The 25,789-nt window shown below is 44.0% G+C and overlaps 1 protein-coding gene across 2 annotated transcripts in view; it reads right to left on the bottom strand.

Moving 5' to 3' along the window:
* Positions 1 to 25,789, bottom strand: part of LOC131937417 (histone deacetylase 6) — a 204,671-nt gene that overhangs the window by 22,316 nt on the left and 156,566 nt on the right. For both annotated transcript variants that reach the window (XM_059294820.1, XM_059294819.1), the window contains exons 32-34: positions 10,833 to 10,873; positions 9,613 to 10,095; positions 9,036 to 9,211 (exon numbers count right to left, since the gene is read on the bottom strand). In XM_059294820.1, coding sequence (XP_059150803.1) covers positions 9,036 to 9,211; positions 9,613 to 10,095; positions 10,833 to 10,873 — 700 coding nt within the window. The remainder of the gene's footprint in view (positions 1 to 9,035; positions 9,212 to 9,612; positions 10,096 to 10,832; positions 10,874 to 25,789) is intronic.

A 25,789-nucleotide genomic window follows, 5' to 3' on the forward strand; every position in this document is an offset into this window, starting at 1 on the left:
CCAAGCCTACCCAGCCACCACCCCCAAGCCTACCCAGCCACCACCCCCAAGCCTACCCAGCCACCACCCCCAAGCCTACCCAGCCACCACCCCAAGCCTACCCAGCCACCACCCCAAGCCCCACCTGGCCCAGGGTCTGAGACTCGGACTACGGCCTCAGCCAGCTGGACGTGCTCAAGCTCCAGAGGCTGTACCAGTGTGTCGAGGACACGAGTCACGTGCTGTCTGACCTTGACCTCAACCTGCTGACCTCGTGCGACTTTAGCGAGGGCATGTGCCAGCTGACGACTGGGCCCAAGGTCACCACAGGTCCTGTAGAAGGTCACCACAGGTCCTGTAGAAGGTCACCACAGGTCCTGTAGAAGGTCACCACAGGTCCTGTAGAAGGTCACCACAGGTCCTGTAGAAGGTCACCACAGGTCCTGTAGAAGGTGGACCTAACGCAGGCTTCACCAACGGACTGGACGAGTTTTTATACGTGCCCGCGCCAAACACGAGCCAGCCGATGACGTCATCCGTCCTATCCCCAGTGCTACACGCCCCACCCAGCGGCAGTGCTACACGCCCTCAAAATTTAACAGAAGGTAGAGAATTAGATCTTTTACTTACATGTGAAATTTCTTTTATCTATCTGAAATAGTACTCAAGTTATAGGCTTTTGAAAAATTCAAAGTAGAAAAAGTACCACTTCCGGTTATCGGAAATCGCCCAAAAGTTGATACGGATCTACGATTTTGATAAAATACTTATATATGAAATTTCATCAACCTAGCTGTAACGGTACTCAAGTAATCGTGTTTACACACGGACACACACACAGACACACACAGACACACGGACAGAATTGCAAAGCCCAATTTTTCAGACTGGATTACGCATAAAACCTCTTAATTTTGAAAAAATTGGATTGATAATTATTGCCCGATTAAAATAAGTCCTCTATACTTCGGATGTGTTGAAGGACTGAGGTGTAATACGGTGAAAATTGTTAAAATTTCAAGTGATTTTTGTGCACGATTACAATACTTTCTCTATACTTCGTATATACGAGAAAGTAAAAAATCAACGGTAGTTCACGCTACAACATTAGATCACGATACAACAGTAGATCACGCTTGAACAGTAGATAACGCTACATAAGTAGATCACGCTACAATAGTAGACCACGCTACAACACTAGATCACGCTACAACAGTAGATCACGCTACAACAGTAGATCACGCTACAACAGTAGATCACGGTACAACATTAGATCACGCTACAACATAGACACTACAACAGTAGATCACGCTACAACAGTAGATCACGCTACAACATAGACACTACAACAGTAGATCACGCTACAACATAGACACTACAACAGTAGATCACGCTACAACATTAGATCACGCTACAACATAGACACTACAACAGTAGATCACGCTACAACATAGACACTACAACAGTAGATCACCCTACAACACTAGATCACGCTACAACAGTAGATCACGCTACAACATTAGATCACGTTACAACATTAGATCACGCTACATCAGTAGATTACGCTACAACAGTAGATCACCCTACAACATTAGATCACGCTACAACATTAGATCACGCTACAACACTAGATCACGCTACAACAGTAGATCACGGTACAACATTAGATCACGCTACAACATAGACACTACAACAGTAGATCACGCTACAACATAGACGCTACAACAGTAGATCACGCTACAACAGTAGATCACGCTACAACACTAGATCACGCTACAACAGTAGATCACGCTACAACATAGACACTACAACAGTAGATTACCCTACATCATTAGCCTCACATGACATATCAGATGTAGGTAAAGGTTGAAAAGAAAACAAAGAGCAAATGTTTACATTTCTTTAGAAAACACCTAACCAGTTAATGGAGTCGATCTCTACACGACAAACAATGGAACCATTAGCCGAATTCGTTGATTGGTTGCTTGCCGTGTATCTAATAGGAGGGGGCGGGCAATGACAGGGTCTCATTAGGAGAGGGTGATCAAGAGGGGAAACATAAAACGTGACGTCACATGGAACATATAGAAGGAAATATTCTAAAGCCGGAAAAGTACACAAAGTAGAGTAACGTCATTGATTCTCGAGTAAACATGTAATTTAAAAGCCCATTTTGTCTAATCTTAAAAGTGGTTTGTGAGCGGAAATTCTTTCATGCATCTCTTCGGGTAGGGGCGAAGCCCCCCTCCCCCTGGTATAAGCCTAAGGCCCCCTCCCAAAATGTATAATGCCCCCCCCCCCCCCCCGGAGAAAAACAGTCTAAAAGAAACACTATTTTCATGATTGAGGTTTAGCGGCCAAAAAACGTGTCTATATTATAGTAGTAGGGTCTACCTTATAGTCTGTATGATCTAAAAATGCCTCCAGTGTTTCTTTCATGGGGGGGGGGGGAGGGTACTTGAAATTTTCGGAGGGAGAGGGTGGTTTAAAGTATATATGGGGAAAAGTATATTTTCTATATAAATTAGATTTCGTTGAAGGGTACGGTAGAAGTACTTCGGGGTGGGTGGGGGAGAGGCTCAGCCACCCCCACCCCTAGAATCGCCTGAAAGAAACTCTAAATGTGAATTTTGTAATGTTTGATCTTAGGTGCAAGGTTAAGGGATATGACTTGGACTGTGTTTAGTATCAATGTGCAGTTACTACGTGTAGATCGAACTTAAATCTGGTACAAATGCCGATTCTGGATAAACAATTGAAGTTGAGGTGGTGATTTTGGTTTTGTTAAAAAGACAACACTATCAACCTAGCGCCCGTTGTATTTCTCCCTCAACGGGCCATTTCTCTCGTAGAGAAAGAAAAGCTTTTTAACCTGCTGACACATACAGCACGTCCAGTGCAAGTTAATGGACGGCTAATTCCATCTGGCAATGGACGGCTAATTTAATCTGGCAATGGACGGCTTTAGTCTTAATTTAGTTAGGTGCATTCATCGGCTGACATCCATCGGCGTCCATCAGGGTTTACACGGCTACACGACCCTCAGGGTGTGTGGAGCAGTTGACCAGGGCAGCTTGACCAATGGCCAGACAAGCTTGACCAATGGCAAGACAGGCTTGACCAATGGCAAGACAGGCTTGACCAATGGCCAGACAGGCTTGACCAATGGACAGACAAGCTTAACCAATGGCCAGAGAAGCTTGACAAATGGCCAGACAAGCTTGACCAATGGCAAGACAGGCTTGACCAATGGCAAGACAGGCTTGACCAATGGCCAGACAGGCTTGACCAATGGCCAGACAGGCTTGACCAATGGACAGACAAGCTTGACCAATGACCAGACAAGCTTGACCAATGGCAAGACAGGCTTGACCAATGGACAGACAAGCTTGACCAATGGCAAGACAGGCTTGACCAATGGACAGACAAGCTTGACCAATGGACAGACAAGCTTGACCAATGGCCAGACAGGCTTGACCAATAGCCAGACAGGCTTGACCAATGGACAGACAAGCTTGACCAATGGCCAGAGAAGCTTGACAAATGGCCAGACAAGCTTGACCAATGGCCAGAGAAGCTTGACAAATGGCCAGACAGGCTTGACCAATAGCCAGACAGGCTTGACCAATGGACAGACAAGCTTGACCAATGGACAGACAAGCTTGACCAATGGCCAGACAAGCCAAACCTTATATCCGTGTTTATTTTAAGTGCAATGTATAGAAACAGCAATTGGGCAAGACATCAGGTATATTCAAAACCGCCCCGAGAAAATTAGTGAGAGTTCAGAAGGTAATGAAGGTCTGCGTCTACATTACAGATTTCGGTATAATAATTAAAATAGGCAATTTTAATAGTGTGACCAAATGATTTATATAAAAGATTAAAAAAAATATTTTGAAGAATAGACACAACTTATTTACTTTATCAAATATAAAAAAAATATTTTTAAAGAATAGACACAACTTATTTACTTTATCAAAGATACATTTTTTTTTTAAAGCCAGTTCTGGAACATCCAAGTTGAAAAGATTCAGACTTGGTAGGTTTTTGGGACGCCATCTCAGGGTGTTGTTTTTGTTCCCTAGATCAACAGGGGGGGGGGGGCAATTGAGATTTCTACCGGCCGCATCAGACGCCCTATAGTCACGTCCCACTCAATGCTTGCTATCAGACGCTCGAGTTTCAAAAGCCAATTTCATCCAGTCAAAAAGTTTGTTGATCTAGGCCTTGGTTCACGGAGCTCGCAAGTCTGTGTTTAAACTCGCATCAAATCTTCACGGAGATTTCAGACAGACGCCGATTTAGTTGGGGCCAAAGTCAAGTCTGTCCAGTGGACATTCGTCAGGAGCTTCGACCCGCGTCTGGGGCCAAAGTCAAGTCTGTCCAGTGGACATTCGTCAGGAGCTTCGACCCGCGTCTGGGGCCAAAGTCAAGTCTGTCCAGTGGACATTCGTCAGGAGCTTCGACCCGCGTCTGGGGCCAAAGTCAAGTCTGTCCAGTGGACATTCGTCAGGAGCTTCGACCCGCGTCTGGGGCCAAAGTCAAGTCTGTCCAGTGGACATTCGTCAGGAGCTTCGACCCGCGTCTGGGGCCTAAGTCAAGTCTGTCCAGTGGACATTCGTCAGGAGCTTCGACCCGCGTCTGGGGCCAAAGTCAAGTCTGTCCAGTGGACATTCGTCAGGAGCTTCAACCCGCGTCTGGGGCCTAAGTCAAGTCTGTCCAGTGGACATTCGTCAGGAGCTTCAACCCGCGTCTGGGGCCTAAGTCAAGTCTGTCCAGTGGACATTCGTCAGGAGCTTCAACCTGCGTCTGGGGCCTAAGTCAAGTCTGTCCAGTGGACATTCGTCAGGAGCTTCGACCCGCGTCTGGGGCCAAAGTCAAGTCTGTCCAGTGGACATTCGTCAGGAGCTTCGACTCGCGTCTGGGGCCAAAGTCAAGTCTGTCCAGTGGACATTCGTCAGGAGCTTCGACCCGCGTCTGGGGCCAAAGTCAAGTCTGTCCAGTGGACATTCGTCAGGAGCTTCAACCCGCGTCTGGGGCCAAAGTCAAGTCTGTCCAGTGGACATTCGTCAGGAGCTTCAACCCGCGTCTGGGGCCAAAGTCAAGTCTGTCCAGTGGACATTCGTCAGGAGCTTCGACCCGCGTCTGGGGCCAAAGTCAAGTCTGTCCAGTGGACATTCGTCAGGAGCTTCAACCCGCGTCTGGGGCCTAAGTCAAGTCTGTCCAGTGGACATTCGTCAGGAGCTTCGACCCGCGTCTGGGGCCAAAGTCAAGTCTGTCCAGTGGACATTCGTCAGGAGCTTCAACCCGCGTCTGGGGCCAAAGTCAAGTCTGTCCAGTGGACATTCGTCAGGAGCTTCGACCCGCGTCTGGGGCCTAAGTCAAGTCTGTCCAGTGGACATTCGTCAGGAGCTTCGACCCGCGTCTGGGGCCAAAGTCAAGTCTGTCCAGTGGACATTCGTCAGGAGCTTCGACCCGCGTCTGGGGCCTAAGTCAAGTCTGTCCAGTGGACATTCGTCAGGAGCTTCAACCCGCGTCTGGGGCCTAAGTCAAGTCTGTCCAGTGGACATTCGTCAGGAGCTTCGACCCGCGTCTGGGGCCAAAGTCAAGTCTGTCCAGTGGACATTCGTCAGGAGCTTCAACCCGCGTCTGGGGCCAAAGTCAAGTCTGTCCAGTGGACATTCGTCAGGAGCTTCGACCCGCGTCTGGGGCCTAAGTCAAGTCTGTCCAGTGGACATTCGTCAGGAGCTTCGACCCGCGTCTGGGGCCAAAGTCAAGTCTGTCCAGTGGACATTCGTCAGGAGCTTCGACCCGCGTCTGGGGCCTAAGTCAAGTCTGTCCAGTGGACATTCGTCAGGAGCTTCGACCCGCGTCTGGGGCCAAAGTCAAGTCTGTCCAGTGGACATTCGTCAGGAGCTTCAACCTGCGTCTGGGGCCTAAGTCAAGTCTGTCCAGTGGACATTCGTCAGGAGCTTCAACCCGCGTCTGGGGCCAAAGTCAAGTCTGTCCAGTGGACATTCGTCAGGAGCTTCGACCCGCGTCTGGGGCCTAAGTCAAGTCTGTCCAGTGGACATTCGTCAGGAGCTTCAACCTGCGTCTGGGGCCTAAGTCAAGTCTGTCCAGTGGACATTCGTCAGGAGCTTCAACCCGCGTCTGGGGCCTAAGTCAAGTCTGTCCAGTGGACATTCGTCAGGAGCTTCAACCCGCGTCTGGGGCCTAAGTCAAGTCTGTCCAGTGGACATTCGTCAGGAGCTTCAACCCGCGTCTGGGGCCTAAGTCAAGTCTGTCCAGTGGACATTCGTCAGGAGCTTCGACCCGCGTCTGGGGCCTAAGTCAAGTCTGTCCAGTGGACATTCGTCAGGAGCTTCAACCCGCGTCTGGGGCCTAAGTCAAGTCTGTCCAGTGGACATTCGTCAGGAGCTTCGACCCGCGTCTGGGGCCTAAGTCAAGTCTGTCCAGTGGACATTCGTCAGGAGCTTCGACCCGCGTCTGGGGCCTAAGTCAAGTCTGTCCAGTGGACATTCGTCAGGAGCTTCGACCCGCGTCTGGGGCCTAAGTCAAGTCTGTCCAGTGGACATTCGTCAGGAGCTTCAACCCGCGTCTGATGCTGCAGCCATTCACAGACCGGATGTGCGTCACAGGTCGAGCCACAGACCCCAGCACGTGCTTGTCTGAGGTCAATATCTCATCCATTTCAGGAGAATCCCAGGAGAATCATCGGCTTCAATCTCATCAGTCACAATCATAACAGACCATCGGCTTCAATCTCATCAGTCACAATCATAACAGACCATCGGCTTCAATCTGATCAATCCCAATCATCCACTAGCAGATAAGACCTGCGGCCCTCACTGGTCGAACTATCTCCCACTTGACAGCCGTCAATGGCATAAGTCAGACTAGACCTCTAATGCTTAATGACGTCTTACATACGCTAAAGTGAGACGACTGATACTAGACCTCTAATGCTTAATGACGTCTTACTCACGCTAAAGTGAGACGACTGATACTAGACCTCTAATGCTTAATGACGTCTTACTCACGCTAAAGTGAGACGACTGATACTAGACCTCTAATGCTTAATGACGTCTTACATACGCTAAAGTGAGACGACTGATACTAGACCTCTAATGCTTAATGAAGTCTTACTCATGCTAAAGTCTAGTGATTAATAAAGGCTACGAAAGCTGAAATGCGAGGTTCTCAACTTGGTATTGTTCTGGTACGGCGGGGGGGGGGGGGGGGGGGTCTTAAAACGATTGTAGGAAAAAAAGTCACAGGAAAAAAAATCACAGGAAAAAAAAACACAGAAAAAAAGTCACAGGAAAAAAAGTCACAGGAAAAAAAGTCACAGGAAAAAAAGTCACAAATATATATTTGCATGATATTTGATAATACTTTTATGGATTAAATATTCAGAGAGTGCAAATTAACTTAGGATTAATTAAATAAAATGTAATGTGTGTAGGCTGTATACGCATTGGAATTTTTATAATTCATCTAAAAATATTTATTATGAAGTATGTAGAGTGTTTTATTTTAAACTTAAGATTAGTAGCATTTAATAGAATGCTCCAAAGTCTACGTTTTTCATCGTGTTTTTTTTTTAAAATAGCAATATTAAATTATTGTGAAATGGTAAGTTCTGACTTGCAACTCATGGCAACAATAGTTATGTTTAGTTCAACCACCTTTACTACCCACATTTATCACGCTCATTACATAACAAAACTTAGGATCAAAACAGAAAGCCGACAAGGTTCAAAGGCTGTCATTGACGCATAACGTCAACAACACAAAATATGTTCGGACAAAGCCTACTGGGGAGAGGCCGACCAGAGAATAGCCTACGGCAAAATTTCCCTAAATTTCTTTTATAATTAACTTTTCTACTGCGTATTTAACTAACTACGTAACACAAGTTGAGATTGTTGCGTTAATTATCTTAGAGTATTTTTACTTACAATTGTTATAAATCATAATGCTTTAAACGTCTATAAATAATTTATGCTATAAAAAATACAACCCACAACAATAAACAAACAAATTTTTACAATTCTTAACAAATTAACAAAAATATTTCTAAAAAGATTTTTGTGACTTTTTTTTCTGTGACTTTATTTCTGTGACTTTTTTTCCGATAAAATTTTTCCACTGTGACTTTTTTTCTGTGACTTTTTTCCTAGCAAAAAGTGTGACTTTTTTTCTGTGTTTTTTACTTTCTCGTATATACGTAGTATAGAGAAAGTATTGTAATCGTGCAAAAAAAAAAAAATCGAGATTTTTACAAATCTCGACGTTTTACACCTCACTGATACGGAAAAACATAATTTTGCAATCTTGTCCGTATGTCTGTGTGTGTGTGTGTCTGTCCGTGTGTGTGTCTGTGTGTAAACACGATAACTTGAGTACCGTTACAGCTAGGTTGATGAAATTTCATATATAAGTATTTTATCAAAATCGTAGATCCGTATCAACTTTTGAGCGATTTCCGATAACCGGAAGTGGTACTTTTCCTACTTTGAATTTTTTAAAAGCATATAACTTGAGTACTATTTCAGATAGATAAATGAAATTTCACATGTAAGTAAAAGATCTAATTCTCTACCTTCTGTTAAATTTTGAGTAATTTCCGTTGACTGGAAGTAGTAATTTACGCTACTTCCGATTTCTCAAAAAACTAATGTAAATTTTTAAAGTACTAATAATATTGCGCACTATTATACGCGTTTTTATTCGGCGTTTGCTTGGTGCGCAATGTTTTTTTTTATGATATTCTATTCTATTTTTAAAAGTTTAAGTATTTAAAATGGATTAAAAATCATAACTATATCCCCAGTTACCATCCCCTGTTGTTTTATATAAGAATATTCGAGAAAGTTTAGGGGAGATCACTACCGGTTTATTTTTCCTGTGACTTTTTTTCCGTTTACCCTTAAAACTACGTTAGTAGATAGGGGGAGGTATGACTCAGGGGGTAAGAACACGTGACTTGTGGGGGAGAGCTACAGGCTGTTTGACTGCCAGACGAGATGATGCAAGTGGGAACTTACCGGCATATTGAGAAACTCAGCCACAGTGTTGGGGCGGCTTGAGCCCCCACACGCCCCCAGCATCTCGTCCCCTCCCCCTGCCACCACACCCCCGGGATCTCGACTTCCGCTTGGCCTAGTTTCACCGGCACGGACGTCTTGCATCATTTCTTGTAAAGATTCTGGCTCAGGGAAATCTGGGAGAGAAAAATGACAAGTTTAAAAACGACAAGTTTAAAAATGACAAGATTCGTGGACATCTTTTAAACAGACAAGTTTTGCCACAATGATTTAGATTTGTCAAGTGATGGGATATAAAGACAAATCGTCAGAGGCTCAGGAAACTACCTAAGTAGTGACCACAAACATAGGAGCTAGCATAGACAGACAAGTGACAGACCAACTGACCACAAACAGACAAGTGACAGACGAACTGACCACAAATAGACAAGTGACAGACGAACTGACCACAATAAGACAAGTGACCTACCAACTGACCAGAGACAAGTGACCTACCAACTGACCAGAGACAAGTGACCTACCAACTGACCACAAACAGACAAGTGACCTACAAACCGACCACAAACAGATGACCTACCAATGGTTTCCTCCCGGTCACTGCTAGTGCTGGGTACGGGTTTCTCCTGAGTCCTGGCCTGCTCACGTGTTTGTCGGGGCGAGCTAGAGTCGAACCTGGTGACGGGGGGAGAGGCCTCCCTCTCACTGACAGGGACAAACACCCCCACAGCTGGCGGGGAGGCTGGTGGGGCGGCTGGTGGGGCGGCTGGTGGGGCGCCGGGACCGTCTACCCGATCGTAGGCGCCGGCGGGGTCCCTCCATGAGGCGCTGGTACCGGCCAGTCTGGCACCAGAAGTAGGTTGTAGCGTCAGCTCCTGCAAGCCTGAGGTCAGCACCTCATCGTCCGACTGACCTTGACCTTCTTTACCGTGCGTGTTGGAGTCGTTGTAGTTGAGGGAGGTGCTGGAGGAGGTGTGGGATGTGCTGGTGATGGTGGTGATGTTGGTGTCGCTGCCAGACACGTTGGTCGTCTCGCTGGCTGCCCCGGTCGTTTCATACGAGGCTGGGGATAGAATGGTTCACATGTCACTTTGTGATAGATTAATTGACAGGTCACTTTGTGATAGATTGGTTCACATGTCACTTTGTGATAGAATGGTTCACACGTCACTTTGTGATAGATTGGTTGACACGTCACTTTGTGATAGATTGGTTCACACGTCACTTTGTGATAGATTGGTTCACACGTCACTTTGTGATAGATTGGTTCACACGTCATTTAGATTCGTTTACACATTTCAATTAGCATAGACCCCCCCCCCCCCAATCTTCATCCCACAGAAACTTGTCATTTTATTTTGATGACAACTTGTGAAAACGAGACATATAAACATTGTCGTAACACACGGACTTAAGACACATTGATTCACATTGATGGCATAAGACAACATGACTTAAGACAATATAACTTAAGACAACATGACTTACACCATGACTTAAGACAACATGACTTAGGACACTCTGACTTAAGACAATATGACTTATGACAACATGACTTAAGACAACATGACTTAAGACACCACGACTTAAGACAACATGACTTAAGACAACATGACTTTAGACAACATGACTTAAGACAACATGACTTAAGACACCACGACTTAAGACAACGTGACTTAAGACACCCTGACTTAAGACAGCATGACTTAAGACAACATGACTTAAGACAACATGACTGAAGACACCATGACTTAAGACAACGTGACTTAAGACAATATGACTTAAGACAACATGACTTACTAGTGTCTCCACTATCGAACACACGATGACTGGCAGGTGTACTGAGGATAGAAAAGAATAATTCATTAGGTGTGGTTTGGTGAGTGGTGTAGTGAGGTGTTGTGTGGTGTGAGGGGTGAGGTGTGGTGAGGGGTGAGGTGAGGTGTGTGGTGAAGTATTGAGGTGAAAGTGGGGTAATATCGGACTGATTGAGAAAAGCATGAAGGTATTTGTAGAAATCTACGGCGTCACTAGGTGGATCATGTCACACAGAAGAAAACTATGTTTTAATAGCCCGCTCTTTTTGTGTGGGAATCCACCAGGGCTAATTTTTGAATGGTGTGACGTCAGATGTGCTATGAGTGAAACAACATCCTGATGGTTGAGTGAGTGGTCTCACACTCAACTGGTGACACGTGGTGTGAGTGGTCTCTCACTCAACTGGTGACACGTGGTGTGAGTGGAACTCTTGCTTGTGGGGAAAAGTGGGGACATGTGAGGGAATGTGAGGGAATACAAGAGAATGTGTGGGAATACAAGTGAATATGAGGGAATACAAGGGAATGTGTTATTTGATCTATAAGTTAGTTGAATAGTATCCACTCTTTGCTCGTGTGTGTGTGTGTGTGTGTGTGTGTGTAAAGTTTAGCTTAGGTCTTTAGTCTCCATCAAACTTGTAATGTGTGTGTGTGTGTTTGTGTGTAAAGTTTAGCTTAGGTCTTTAGTCTCTATCAAACTTGTACTGTGTGTGTGTGTGTGTAAAGTTTAGCTTAGGTCTTTAGTCTCTATCAAACTTGCAATATGTGTGTGTGTGTAAAGTTTAGCTTAGGTCTTTAGCCCTATCAAACTTGTAATGTGTGTGAATGTGTGTGCGTGTGAGTGTGTAAAGTTTAGCTTAGGTCTTAAGCCACATCTAACCATCCAACCAGCAGATCAAATGTTCAACCATCCCAGCCCTGTCTCAGCCACGTTTGTCTGAGGTAAACAAAACAATGTACAGAACTAATGTTCTAACTAGGCGCTCACTGATGGAGGGTTTAGTTCATACCACGTGACCGCTACTTTAAACATCCGGTCTGTTGGTTCCAGAACTACGTAGGCTGGTGGGGGGGGGGGGGCTTGTTTACACCTGCATTGGAGTTGGGGGTTGTCCATAAAATCGTCTGATGGGTTGCAAGGTGGTTGTCAGAATTATTGTACGGTTGCTGTGAGTCGGCAACAAAGATCGGTCAAATGAATGTGGTTAGGTCAAAGCTCATTCAAGTTTGATTATGCGAGGTGGGGGGGGGGGGGGGGGGGGTGAAAACATTCAAGTGTATGAGGGCAGGTAAGACAGATCGCGGTGTTTGACAGCACGCGGTACCTGGCTACAGTACCTGACTACAGTACCTGGTGCTACAGTACCTGGCTACAGTACCTGGCTACAGTACCTGGTGCTACAGTACCTGACTACAGTACCTGGTGCTACAGTACCTGGCTACAGTACCTGGCTACAGTACCTGACTACAGTACCTGGTGCTACAGTACCTGGCTACAGTACCTGGTGCTACAGTACCTGGTGCTACAGTACCTGGTGCTACAGTACCTGGTGCTACAGTACCTGGTGCTACAGTACCTGACTACAGTACCTAGCTACAGTACTTGGTGCTACAGTACCTGGTGCTACAGTACCTGGTGCTACAGTACCTGGTGCTACAGTACCTGGTGCTACAGTACCTGGTGCTACAGTACCTGGTGCTACAGTACCTGGTGCTACAGTACCTGGTGCTACAGTACCTGGTGCTACAGTACCTGGTGCTACAGTACCTGACTACAGTACCTGGTACTACAGTACCTGGTGCTACAGTACCTGGTGCTACAGTACCTGGTGCTACAGTACCTGGTGCTACAGTACCTGGCTACAGTACTTGGTGCTACAGTACCTGCTGCTACAGTACCTGGTGCTACAGTACCTGGTGCTACAGTACCTGGTGCTACAGTACCTGACTACAGTACTTGGTGCTACAGTACCTGGTGCTACAGTACCTGGTGCTACAGTACTTGACTACAGTACTTGGCTACAGTACCTGGCGCTACAGTACCTGGCTACAGTACCTAGTGCTACAGTACCTAGTGCTACAGTACCTGGCTACAGTACTTGGCTACAGTACCTGGTGCTACAGTACTTGGCTACAGTACCTGGTGCTACAGTATCTGACTACAGTACCTGGTGCTACAGTACCTGGTGCTACAGTACCTGGTGCTACAGTACCTGGTGCTACAGTACCTGGTGCTACAGTACTTGGTGCTACAGAACCTGACTACAGTACCCGACTACAGTACCTGGCTACAGTAGGGTAGCAGGGATAGGATACCTTACAGTTAATGTGTCACAACAGGTCAGATATTCAATGACTCTAGCTGGATGGGTTTTTTTTTCGTAGGACATTTAGAATCGTCTCAAGGGATTGTAGAGAAACCAGATGTAATCAAAGCTTGTAGAAACCAGATGTAATCAAAGCTTGTAGAAGCCAGATGTAATCAAAGATTGTAGAAGCCAGATGTAATCAAAGATTGTAGAAACCAGATGTAATCAAAGATTGTAGAAGCCAGATGTAATCAAAGATTGTAGAAACCAGATGTAATCAAAGCTTGCAGAAACCAGATGTAATCAAAGATTGTAGAAACCAGATGTAATCAAAGCTTGTAGAAACCAGATGTAATCAAAGATTGTAGAAACCAGATGTAATCAAAGATTGTAGAAACCAGATGTAATCAAAGATTGTAGAAACCAGATGTAATCAAAGATTGTAGAAACCAGATGTAATCAAAGATTGTAGAAACCAGATGTAATCAAAGATTGTAGAAACCAGATGTAATCAAAGATTGTAGAAACCAGATGTAATCAAAGATTGTAGAAACCAGATGTAATCAAAGATTGCAGAAACCAGATGTAATCAAAGATTGCAGAAACCAGATGTAATCAAAGCTTGTAGAAACCAGATGTAATCAAAGCTTGTAGAAACCAGATGTATTCAAAGATTGTAGAAACCAGATGTAATCAAAGATTGTAGAAACCAGATGTAATCAAAGCTTGTAGAAACCAGATGTAATCAAAGCTTGTAGAAACCAGATGTAATCAAAGATTGTAGAAAACAGATGTAATCAAAGATTGTAGAAACCAGATGTAATCAAAGATTGCAGAAACCAGATGTAATCAAAGATTGTAGAAAACAGATGTAATCAAAGATTGTAGAAACCAGATGTAATCAAAGATTGCAGAAACCAGATGTAATCAAAGATTGTAGAAAACAGATGTAATCAAAGCTTGTAGAAACCAGATGTAATCAAAGATTGTAGAAAACAGATGTAATCAAAGATTGCAGAAACCAGATGTAATCAAAGATTGTAGAAAACAGATGTAATCAAAGCTTGTAGAAACCAGATGTAATCAAAGATTGTAGAAAACAGATGTAATCAAAGCTTGTAGAAACCAGATGTAATCAAAGCTTGTAGAAACCAGATGTAATCAAAGCTTGTAGAAACCAGATGTAATCAAAGATTGGAGAAACCAGATGCAATCAAAGATTGTAGAAACCAGATGTAATCAAAGATTATAGAAACCAGATGTAATCAAAGATTATAGAAACCAGATGTAATCAAAGCTTGTAGAAACCAGATGTAATTAAAGATTGTAGAAACCAGATGTAATCAAAGATTGTAGAAACCAGATGTAATCAAAGATTGTAGAAACCAGATGTAATCAAAGATTGTAGAAGCCAGATGTAATCAAAGATTGTAGAAACCAGATGTAATCAAAGATTGTAGAAACCAGATGTAATCAAAGATTGTAGAAACCAGATGTAATCAAAGATTGGAGAAACCAGATGCAATCAAAGATTGTAGAAACCAGATGTAATCAAAGATTGTAGAAACCAGATGTAATCAAAGATTGCAGAAACCAGATGTAATCAAAGCTTGTAGAAACCAGATGTAATCAAAGCTTGTAGAAACCAGATGTATTCAAAGATTGTAGAAACCAGATGTAATCAAAGATTGTAGAAACCAGATGTAATCAAAGCTTGTAGAAACCAGATGTAATCAAAGCTTGTAGAAACCAGATGTAATCAAAGATTGTAGAAAACAGATGTAATCAAAGATTGTAGAAACCAGATGTAATCAAAGATTGCAGAAACCAGATGTAATCAAAGATTGTAGAAAACAGATGTAATCAAAGATTGTAGAAACCAGATGTAATCAAAGATTGCAGAAACCAGATGTAATCAAAGATTGTAGAAAACAGATGTAATCAAAGCTTGTAGAAACCAGATGTAATCAAAGATTGTAGAAAACAGATGTAATCAAAGATTGCAGAAACCAGATGTAATCAAAGATTGTAGAAAACAGATGTAATCAAAGCTTGTAGAAACCAGATGTAATCAAAGATTGTAGAAAACAGATGTAATCAAAGCTTGTAGAAACCAGATGTAATCAAAGCTTGTAGAAACCAGATGTAATCAAAGCTTGTAGAAACCAGATGTAATCAAAGATTGGAGAAACCAGATGCAATCAAAGATTGTAGAAACCAGATGTAATCAAAGATTATAGAAACCAGATGTAATCAAAGATTATAGAAACCAGATGTAATCAAAGCTTGTAGAAACCAGATGTAATTAAAGATTGTAGAAACCAGATGTAATCAAAGATTGTAGAAACCAGATGTAATCAAAGATTGTAGAAACCAGATGTAATCAAAGATTGTAGAAGCCAGATGTAATCAAAGATTGTAGAAACCAGATGTAATCAAAGATTGTAGAAACCAGATGTAATCAAAGATTGTAGAAACCAGATGTAATCAAAGATTGGAGAAACCAGATGCAATCAAAGATTGTAGAAACCAGATGTAATCAAAGATTGTAGAAACCAGATGTAATCAAAGATTGTAGAAACCAGATGTAATCAAAGATTGGAGAAACCAGATGCAATCAAAGATGGGTGATACGGTCACGTGACCGATTCAACACGAAAAAAAAACAGACTGTGACAAGACGTGTTTACCATCACACACACACACACACACACACACACACACACACACACACACACACACGTGCGCCCAACTGCAGGTAGGAGTGTGACCTATTTCCTGTGAAATCGTAGCCCGCTATCTCCCCACCAAACGTGAGCTGTTGTCTGCACGTGTATTGTCTCGTCAGTTCAAACAACGACTCACGCGCACATCCTGCACCTCAAAGGGCGACAACATGACGAGGACAGGACGCACCTTCAGCAACAACAGCCCCCTCCCACATTCCTTCAGCAACAACACCCCACATTCCTTCAGCAACAACACCCCCCTCCCCCATTCCTTCAGCAACAACACCCTCCATTCCTTCAGCAACAACACCCTCCATTCCTTCAGCAACAACACCCCCCTCCCACATTCCTTCAGCAACAACACCCTCCATTCCTTCAGCAACAACACCCTCCATTCCTTCAGCAACAACACCCTCCATTCCTTCAGCAACAACACCCTCCATTCCTTCAGCAACAACACCCCACATTCCTTCAGCAACAACACCCTCCATTCCTTCAGCAACAACACCCTCCATTCCTTCAGCAACAACACCCCCCTCCCACATTCCTTCAGCAACAACACCCTCCATTCCTTCAGCAACAACACCCTCCATTCCTTCAGCAACAATACCCCCCTCCCACATTCCTTCAGCAACAACACCCTCCATTCCTTCAGCAACAACACCCTCCATTCCTTCAGCAACAACACCCCACATTCCTTCAGCAACAACACCCCCCTCCCCCATTCCTTCAGCAACAACACCCTCCATTCCTTCAGCAACAACACCCCCCTCCCACATTCCTTCAGCAACAACACCCTCCATTCCTTCAGCAACAACACCCTCCATTCCTTCAGCAACAACACCCTCCATTCCTTCAGCAACAACACCCTCCATTCCTTCAGCAACAACACCCCACATTCCTTCAGCAACAACACCCCCCTCCCCCATTCCTTCAGCAACATCACCCCCCTCCCACATTCCTTCAGCAACAACACCCCACATTCCTTCAGCAACAACACCACCCCCCTCCCACATTCCTTCAGCAACAACACCCCCCTCCCACACCACCCTCCCACATTCCTTCAGCAACACCACCCTCCCACATTCCTTCAGCAACAACACCCCACATTCCTTCAGCAACAACACCACCCCCCTCCCACATTCCTTCAGCAACAACACCCCACATTCCTTCAGCAACAACACCACCCCCCTCCCACATTCCTTCAGCAACAACACCCCCCTCCCACATTCCTTCAGCAACAACACCCCCCTCCCACATTCCTTCAGCAACAACACCCCACATTCCTTCAGCAACAACACCACCCCCCTCCCACATTCCTTCAGCAACAACACCACCCCCCTCCCACATTCCTTCAGCAACAACACCACCCCCCTCCCACATTCCTTCAGCAACAACACCCCACATTCCTTCAGCAACAACACCCCCCTCCCACATTCCTTCAGCAACAACACCCCACATTCCTTCAGCAACAACACCACCCCCCTCCCACATTCCTTCAGCAACAACACCCCACATTCCTTCAGCAACAACACCACCCCCCTCCCACATTCCTTCAGCAACAACACCCCCCTCCCACATTCCTTCAGCAACAACACCCCCCTCCCACATTCCTTCAGCAACAACACCCCACATTCCTTCAGCAACAACACCACCCCCCTCCCACATTCCTTCAGCAACAACACCCCACATTCCTTCAGCAACAACACCACCCCCCTCCCACATTCCTTCAGCAACAACACCCCCCTCCCACATTCCTTCAGCAACAACACCCCCTATTCCTCGCTTGACGTATGTTACTCTTTGACTCGACTGGAACAATCTGACAGATGGCGCCCTCTGACCTTTGACCTGACAGATGGCGCCCTCTGACCTTTGACCTGACAGATGGCGCCCTCTGACCTTTGACCTGACAGATGGCGCCCTCTGAATATTGACTGGGACAATATGACAGATGGCGCCCTATGACTTATGACTGGGACAATATGACAGATGGCGCCCTATGACTTATGACTGGGACAATATGACAGATGGCGCCCTATGACTTATGACTGGGACAATATGACAGATGGCGCCCTATGACTTATGACTGGGACAAAATGTTTTCTATGACGAATGTCCACAACAAATACCATCGAGACAACCGATGACTAAATTCTGAAGGACAGCCACAAACTACACCCAAGGGAAGCAGCCAGGAAGGTGTGACAGCCCGCCGCGGCTTTAGTGATGGCACCAATTGTTGTGTTTATTCCAGTAACCACTGGCAGTGGTCACCGGCTTCAGTGATGGCACCAATTGTTGTGTTTATTCCAGTAACCACTGGCAGTGATCACGGAGGCCAATGATTGATCTTGTGTCCTGTAGTATTCATCCTGTATTGAAACGAGAACTCGCCTGTAGCCTTGAGGCGTCCATCTCAATAAATTGGTTCGATCATATCCTTATCCATTAGTTCCATCAGACCCTAATCCATTAGTTCCATCGGACCCTAATCCATTAGTTCCATCAGACCCTAATCCATTGGTTCCATCAGACCCTAATCCATTAGTTCCATCAGACCCTAATCCATTAGTTCCATCACACCCTAATCCATTAGTTCCACCAGACCCTAATCCATTAGTTCCATCAGACCCTAATCCATTAGTTCCATCACACCCTAATCCATTAGTTCCACCAGACCCTAATCCATTAGTTCCATCAGACCCTAATCCATTAGTTCCATCAGACCCTAATCCATTAGTTCCATCAGACCCTAATCCATTAGTTCCATCAGACCCTAATCCATTAGTTCCATCAGACCCTAATCCATTAGTTCCATCAACTCAGACCCTAATCCATTAGTTCCATCAGACCCTAATCCATTAGTTCCATCAACTCAGACCCTAATCCATTAGTTCCATCAGACCCTAATCCATTAGTTCCATCAGACCCTAATCCATTAGTTCCATCAACTCAGACCCTAATCCATTAGTTCCATCAGACCCTAATCCATTAGTTCCATCAGACCCTAATCCATTAGTTCCATCAGACCCTAATCCATTAGTTCCATCAACTCAGACCCTAATCCATTAGTTCCATCAGACCCTAATCCATTAGTTCCATCAGACCCTAATCCATTAGTTCCATCAACTCAGACCCTAATCCATTAGTTCCATCAACTCAGACCCTAATCCATTAGTTCCATCAGACCCTAATCCATTAGTTCCATCAGACCCTAATCCATTAGTTCCATCAGACCCTAATCCATTAGTTCCATCAGACCCTAATCCATTAGTTCCATCAGACCCTAATCCATTAGTTCCATCAACTCAGACCCTAATCCATTAGTTCCATCAACTCAGACCCTAATCCATTAGTTCCATCAACTCAGACCCTAATCCATTAGTTCCATCAGACCCTAATCCATTAGTTCCATCAACTCAGACCCTAATCCATTAGTTCCATCAGACCCTAATCCATTAGTTCCATCAACTCAGACCCTAATCCATTAGTTCCATCAACTCAGACCCTAATCCATTAGTTCCATCAACTCAGACCCTAATCCATTAGTTCCATCAGACCCTAATCCATTAGTTCCATCAGACCCTAATCCATTAGTTCCATCAGACCCTAATCCATTAGTTCCATCAGACCCTAATCCATTAGTTCCATCAACTCAGACCCTAATCCATTAGTTCCATCAGACCCTAATCCATTAGTTCCATCAGACCCTAATCCATTAGTTCCATCAGACCCTAATCCATTAGTTCCATCAACTCAGACCCTAATCCATTAGTTCCATCAGACCCTAATCCATTAGTTCCATCAACTCAGACCCTAATCCATTAGTTCCATCAACTCAGACCCTTATCCATTAGTTCCATCAACTCAGACCCTTATCCATTAGTTCCATCAACTCAGACCCTTATCCATTAGTTCCATCAACTCAGACCCTTATCCATTAGTTCCATCAACTCAGACCCTTATCCATTAGTTCCATCAACTCAGACCCTTATCCATTAGTTCCATCAACTCAGACCCTTATCCATTAGTTCCATCAACTCAGACCCTAATCCATTAGTTCCATCAACTCAGACCCTAATCCATTAGTTCCATCAACTCAGACCCTTATCCATTAGTTCCATCAACTCAGACCCTTATCCATTAGTTCCATCAACTCAGACCCTTATCCATTAGTTCCATCAACTCAGACCCTTATCCATTAGTTCCATCAACTCAGACCCTTATCCATTAGTTCCATCAACTCAGACCCTTATCCATTAGTTCCATCAACTCAGACCCTTATCCATTAGTTCCATCAACTCAGACCCTTATCCATTAGTTCCATCAGACCCTAATCCATTAGTTCCATCAACTCAGACCCTAATCCATTAGTTCCATCAACTCAGACCCTAATCCATTAGTTCCATCAGACCCTAATCCATTAGTTCCATCAACTCAGACCCTAATCCATTAGTTCCATCAACTCAGACCCTAATCCATTAGTTCCATCAACTCAGACCCTAATCCATTAGTTCCATCAACTCAGACCCTAATCCATTAGTTCCATCAACTCAGACCCTAATCCATTAGTTCCATCAGACCCTAATCCATTAGTTCCATCAACTCAGACCCTTATCCATTAGTTCCATCAACTCAGACCCTAATCCATTAGTTCCATCAACTCAGACCCTAATCCATTAGTTCCATCAACTCAGACCCTTATCCATTAGTTCCATCAACTCAGACCCTTATCCATTAGTTCCATCAACTCAGACCCTAATCCATTAGTTCCATCAACTCAGACCCTAATCCATTAGTTCCATCAACTCAGACCCTAATCCATTAGTTCCATCAACTCAGACCCTAATCCATTAGTTCCATCAGACCCTAATCCATTAGTTCCATCAACTCAGACCCTAATCCATTAGTTCCATCAGACCCTAATCCATTAGTTCCATCAACTCAGACCCTAATCCATTAGTTCCATCAGACCCTAATCCATTAGTTCCATCAGACCCTAATCCATTAGTTCCATCAACTCAGACCCTAATCCATTAGTTCCATCAGACCCTAATCCATTAGTTCCATCAGACCCTAATCCATTAGTTCCATCAGACCCTAATCCATTAGTTCCATCAACTCAGACCCTAATCCATTAGTTCCATCAGACCCTAATCCATTAGTTCCATCAGACCCTAATCCATTAGTTCCATCAGACCCTAATCCATTAGTTCCATCAACTCAGACCCTAATCCATTAGTTCCATCAACTCAGACCCTAATCCATTAGTTCCATCAGACCCTAATCCATTAGTTCCATCAGACCCTAAGCCATTAGTTCCATCAACTCAGACCCTAATCCATTAGTTCCATCAGACCATAATCCATTAGTTCCATCAACTCAGACCCTAATCCATTAGTTCCATCAACTCAGACCCTTATCCATTAGTTCCATCAACTCAGACCCTAATCCATTAGTTCCATCAGACCCTAATCCATTAGTTCCATCAGACCCTAATCCATTAGTTCCATCAGACCCTAATCCATTAGTTCCATCAACTCAGACCCTAATCCATTAGTTCCATCAGACCCTAATCCATTAGTTCCATCAGACCCTAATCCATTAGTTCCATCAGACCCTAATCCATTAGTTCCATCAACTCAGACCCTAATCCATTAGTTCCATCAACTCAGACCCTAATCCATTAGTTCCATCAACTCAGACCCTAATCCATTAGTTCCCTCAACTCAGACCCTTATCCATTAGTTCCATCAACTCAGACCCTTATCCATTAGTTCCATCAACTCAGACCCTTATCCATTAGTTCCATCAACTCAGACCCTTATCCATTAGTTCCATCAACTCAGACCCTTATCCATTAGTTCCATCAACTCAGACCCTTATCCATTAGTTCCATCAACTCAGACCCTTATCCATTAGTTCCATCAACTCAGACCCTTATCCATTAGTTCCATCAACTCAGACCCTAATCCATTAGTTCCATCAACTCAGACCCTAATCCATTAGTTCCATCAACTCAGACCCTTATCCATTAGTTCCATCAACTCAGACCCTTATCCATTAGTTCCATCAACTCAGACCCTTATCCATTAGTTCCATCAACTCAGACCCTTATCCATTAGTTCCATCAACTCAGACCCTTATCCATTAGTTCCATCAACTCAGACCCTTATCCATTAGTTCCATCAGACCCTAATCCATTAGTTCCATCAAATCAGACCCTAATCCATTAGTTCCATCAACTCAGACCCTAATCCATTAGTTCCATCAGACCCTAATCCATTAGTTCCATCAACTCAGACCCTAATCCATTAGTTCCATCAACTCAGACCCTAATCCATTAGTTCCATCAACTCAGACCCTAATCCATTAGTTCCATCAACTCAGACCCTAATCCATTAGTTCCATCAACTCAGACCCTAATCCATTAGTTCCATCAGACACTAATCCATTAGTTCCATCAACTCAGACCCTAATCCATTAGTTCCATCAACTCAGACCCTAATCCATTAGTTCCATCAACTCAGACCCTAATCCATTAGTTCCATCAACTCAGACCCTTATCCATTAGTTCCATCAACTCAGACCCTTATCCATTAGTTCCATCAACTCAGACCCTAATCCATTAGTTCCATCAACTCAGACCCTAATCCATTAGTTCCATCAACTCAGACCCTAATCCATTAGTTCCATCAACTCAGACCCTAATCCATTAGTTCCATCAGACCCTAATCCATTAGTTCCATCAACTCAGACCCTAATCCATTAGTTCCATCAGACCCTAATCCATTAGTTCCATCAACTCAGACCCTAATCCATTAGTTCCATCAACTCAGACCCTAATCCATTAGTTCCATCAACTCAGACCCTAATCCATTAGTTCCATCAACTCAGACCCTAATCCATTAGTTCCATCAACTCAGACCCTAATCCATTAGTTCCATCAACTCAGACCCTAATCCATTAGTTCCATCAACTCAGACCCTAATCCATTAGTTCCATCAACTCAGACCCTAATCCATTAGTTCCATCAACTCAGACCCTAATCCATTAGTTCCATCAACTCAGACCCTAATCCATTAGTTCCATCAACTCAGACCCTAATCCATTAGTTCCATCAGACCCTAATCCATTAGTTCCATCAACTCAGACCCTAATCCATTAGTTCCATCAACTCAGACCCACATCAAACCCAACAGTCCACAACAAACTAGCCAGTAGTCAATGTGAGCCCACATGCGATCGAATCAGTTTAAAGTAACTGTAGCACAGTTTAAAGTAACTGTAGCAGAGTTTAAAGTAAATGTAGCAGAGTTTAAAGTAACTGTAGCACAGTTTAAAGTAACTGTAGCACAGTTTAAAGTAACTGTAGCAGAGTTTAAAGTAAATGTAGCACAGTTTAAAGTAACTGTAGCACAGTTTAAAGTAACTGTAGCACAGTTTAAAGTAACTGTAGCAGAGTTTAAAGTAACTGTAGCAGAGTTTAAAGTAACTGTAGCAGAGTTTAAAGTAACTGTAGCACAGTTTAAAGTAAATGTAGTATTAAAGTAACTGTAGCACAGTTTAAAGTAAATGTAGCACAGTTTAAAGTAACTGTAGCACAGTCTAAAGTAACTGTAGCACAGTTTAAAGTAACTGTAGCACAGTTTAAAGTAACTGTAGCAGAGTTTAAAGTAACTGTAGCAGAGTTTAAAGTAACTGTAGCACAGTTTAAAGTAACTGTAGCACAGTTTAAAGTAACTGTAGCACAGTTTAAAGTAACTGTAGCACAGTTTAAAGTAACTGTAGCACAGTTTAAAGTAAATGTAGCATTAAACTAACTACATACATGTAGCAAAGTTCTGCTGTGCAAATGGCTCGACTCTTGAGGGACTGAAGAAATATCTCAATCAATAAATTTTTATCGACGGGAGTGTCGTTATTTTCTCCAGATGTTAGGGGACCAGGGCAGGTTCTTGGCAAGGGTTAAAAGACAGTTCGACATGGGTTTTACTGGGGTTCAGACAGTTTGACATGGTTTTTACTGGGGTTCAGACAGTTTGACATAGTTTTTACTGGGGTTCAGACAGTTTGACATGGTTTTTACTGGGGTTCAGACAGTTTGACAGGGTTTTTACTGGGGTTCAGACAGTTTGACAGGGTTTTTACTGGGGTTCAGACATTTTGACAGGGTTTTTACTGGGGTTCAGACAGTTTGACAGGGTTTTACTGGGGTTCAGACAGTTTGACAGGGTTTTACTGGGGTTCAGACAGTTTGACATAGGTTTTACTGGGGTTCAGACAGTTTGACAGGGTTTTTACTGGGGTTCAGACAGTTTGACATGGGTTTTACTGGGGTTCAGACAGTTTGACATGGGTTTTACTGGGGTTCAGACAGTTCGACAGGGTTTTACTGGGGTAGAGACACTTTGACAGGGTTTTTACTGGAGTTCAGACAGTTTGACAGGGTTTTTACTGGGGTTCAGACAGTTTGACATGGGTTTTACTGGGGTTCAGACAGTTTGACATGGTTTTTACTGGGGTTCAGACAGTTCGACAGGGTTTTACTGGGGTAGAGACAGTTTGACAGGGTTTTTACTGGGGTTCAGACAGTTTGACAGGGTTTTTACTGGGGTTCAGACAGTTTGACATGGGTTTTACTGGGGTTCAGACAGTTTGACATGGTTTTTACTGGGGTTCAGACAGTTCGACAGGGTTTTACTGGGGTAGAGACAGTTTGACAGGGTTTTTACTGGGGTTCAGACAGTTTGACAGGGTTTTTACTGGGGTTCAGACGGTGCTTCGTTAAGTGGTGGGACAAGACGTCAATACATGACACCAGACGTTATGTAAGACATGGGTGCAGACGTTATGTGACTAGCTGTACCTGTTGGCCTGTACGGCATGCCACAATGTACTCACACGTCAGGTATGTCACGTGACCGAGTCATTAGGGCAATTATGGGGACCGTGTGATGTACAGGTAGTTGCAGGTAGTTGCAGGTAGTTGCACCTAGTACACCCCGGCCAATGTTGGCTGGAGACCAAATCTAAGTAAAGCTCATGATGACTGAGACACAATAGTAGGCAGGTTAAACAATACACAGAAGGTGATTATAGTAGGCAGGTTAAACAATACAGAAGGTGATTATATTAGGCAGGTTAAACAATACAGAAGGTGATTATAGTAGGCAGGTTAAACAATACAGAAGGTGATTATATTAGGCAGGTTAAACAATACACAGAAGGTGATTATATTAGGCAGGTTAAACAATACAGAAGGTGATTATATTAGGCAGGTTAAACAATACAGAAGGTGATTATATTAGGCAGGTTAAACAATACACAGAAGGTGGTTATATTAGGCAGGTTAAACAATACAGAAGGTGAGTATATTAGGCAGGTTAAACAATACAGAAGGTGATTATATTAGGCAGGTTAAACAATACAGAAGGTGATTATATTAGGCAGGTTAAACAATACACAGTAGGTGATTATATTAGGTAGGTTAAACAATACACAGTAGGTGATTATATTAGGCAGGTCACACAATACACAAAAGGTGAACTATTGACATTGTCAGGATGCTGACATTGTCAGGCAAGTACTGCTGACATTGTCAGGCAAGTACCGCTGACAATGTCAGGCAAGTACCGCTGACATTGTCAGGCAAGTGCCGCTGACATTGTCAGGCAAGTACCGCTGACATTGTCAGGCAAGTACCCCTGACATTGTCAGGCAAGTACCGCTGACATTGTCAGGCAAGTACTCCTGACATTGTCAGGCAAGTACTGCTGACAATGTCAGGCAAGTACTGCTGACAATGTCAGGCAAGTACCGCTCCCGTCTAGACTAAATGACGTGAAACCACGAGAGCGGCGCTGCTTGTAGCGCCTGCTGATGGCACCAGCGACGAC

The sequence above is a fragment of the Physella acuta genome, unplaced genomic scaffold (genome assembly GCF_028476545.2).
Source record: "Physella acuta isolate Inbredline_101_S28 unplaced genomic scaffold, ASM2847654v3 ptg000209l, whole genome shotgun sequence".
NCBI classification, from domain to species: Eukaryota; Metazoa; Mollusca; class Gastropoda; family Physidae; genus Physella; species Physella acuta.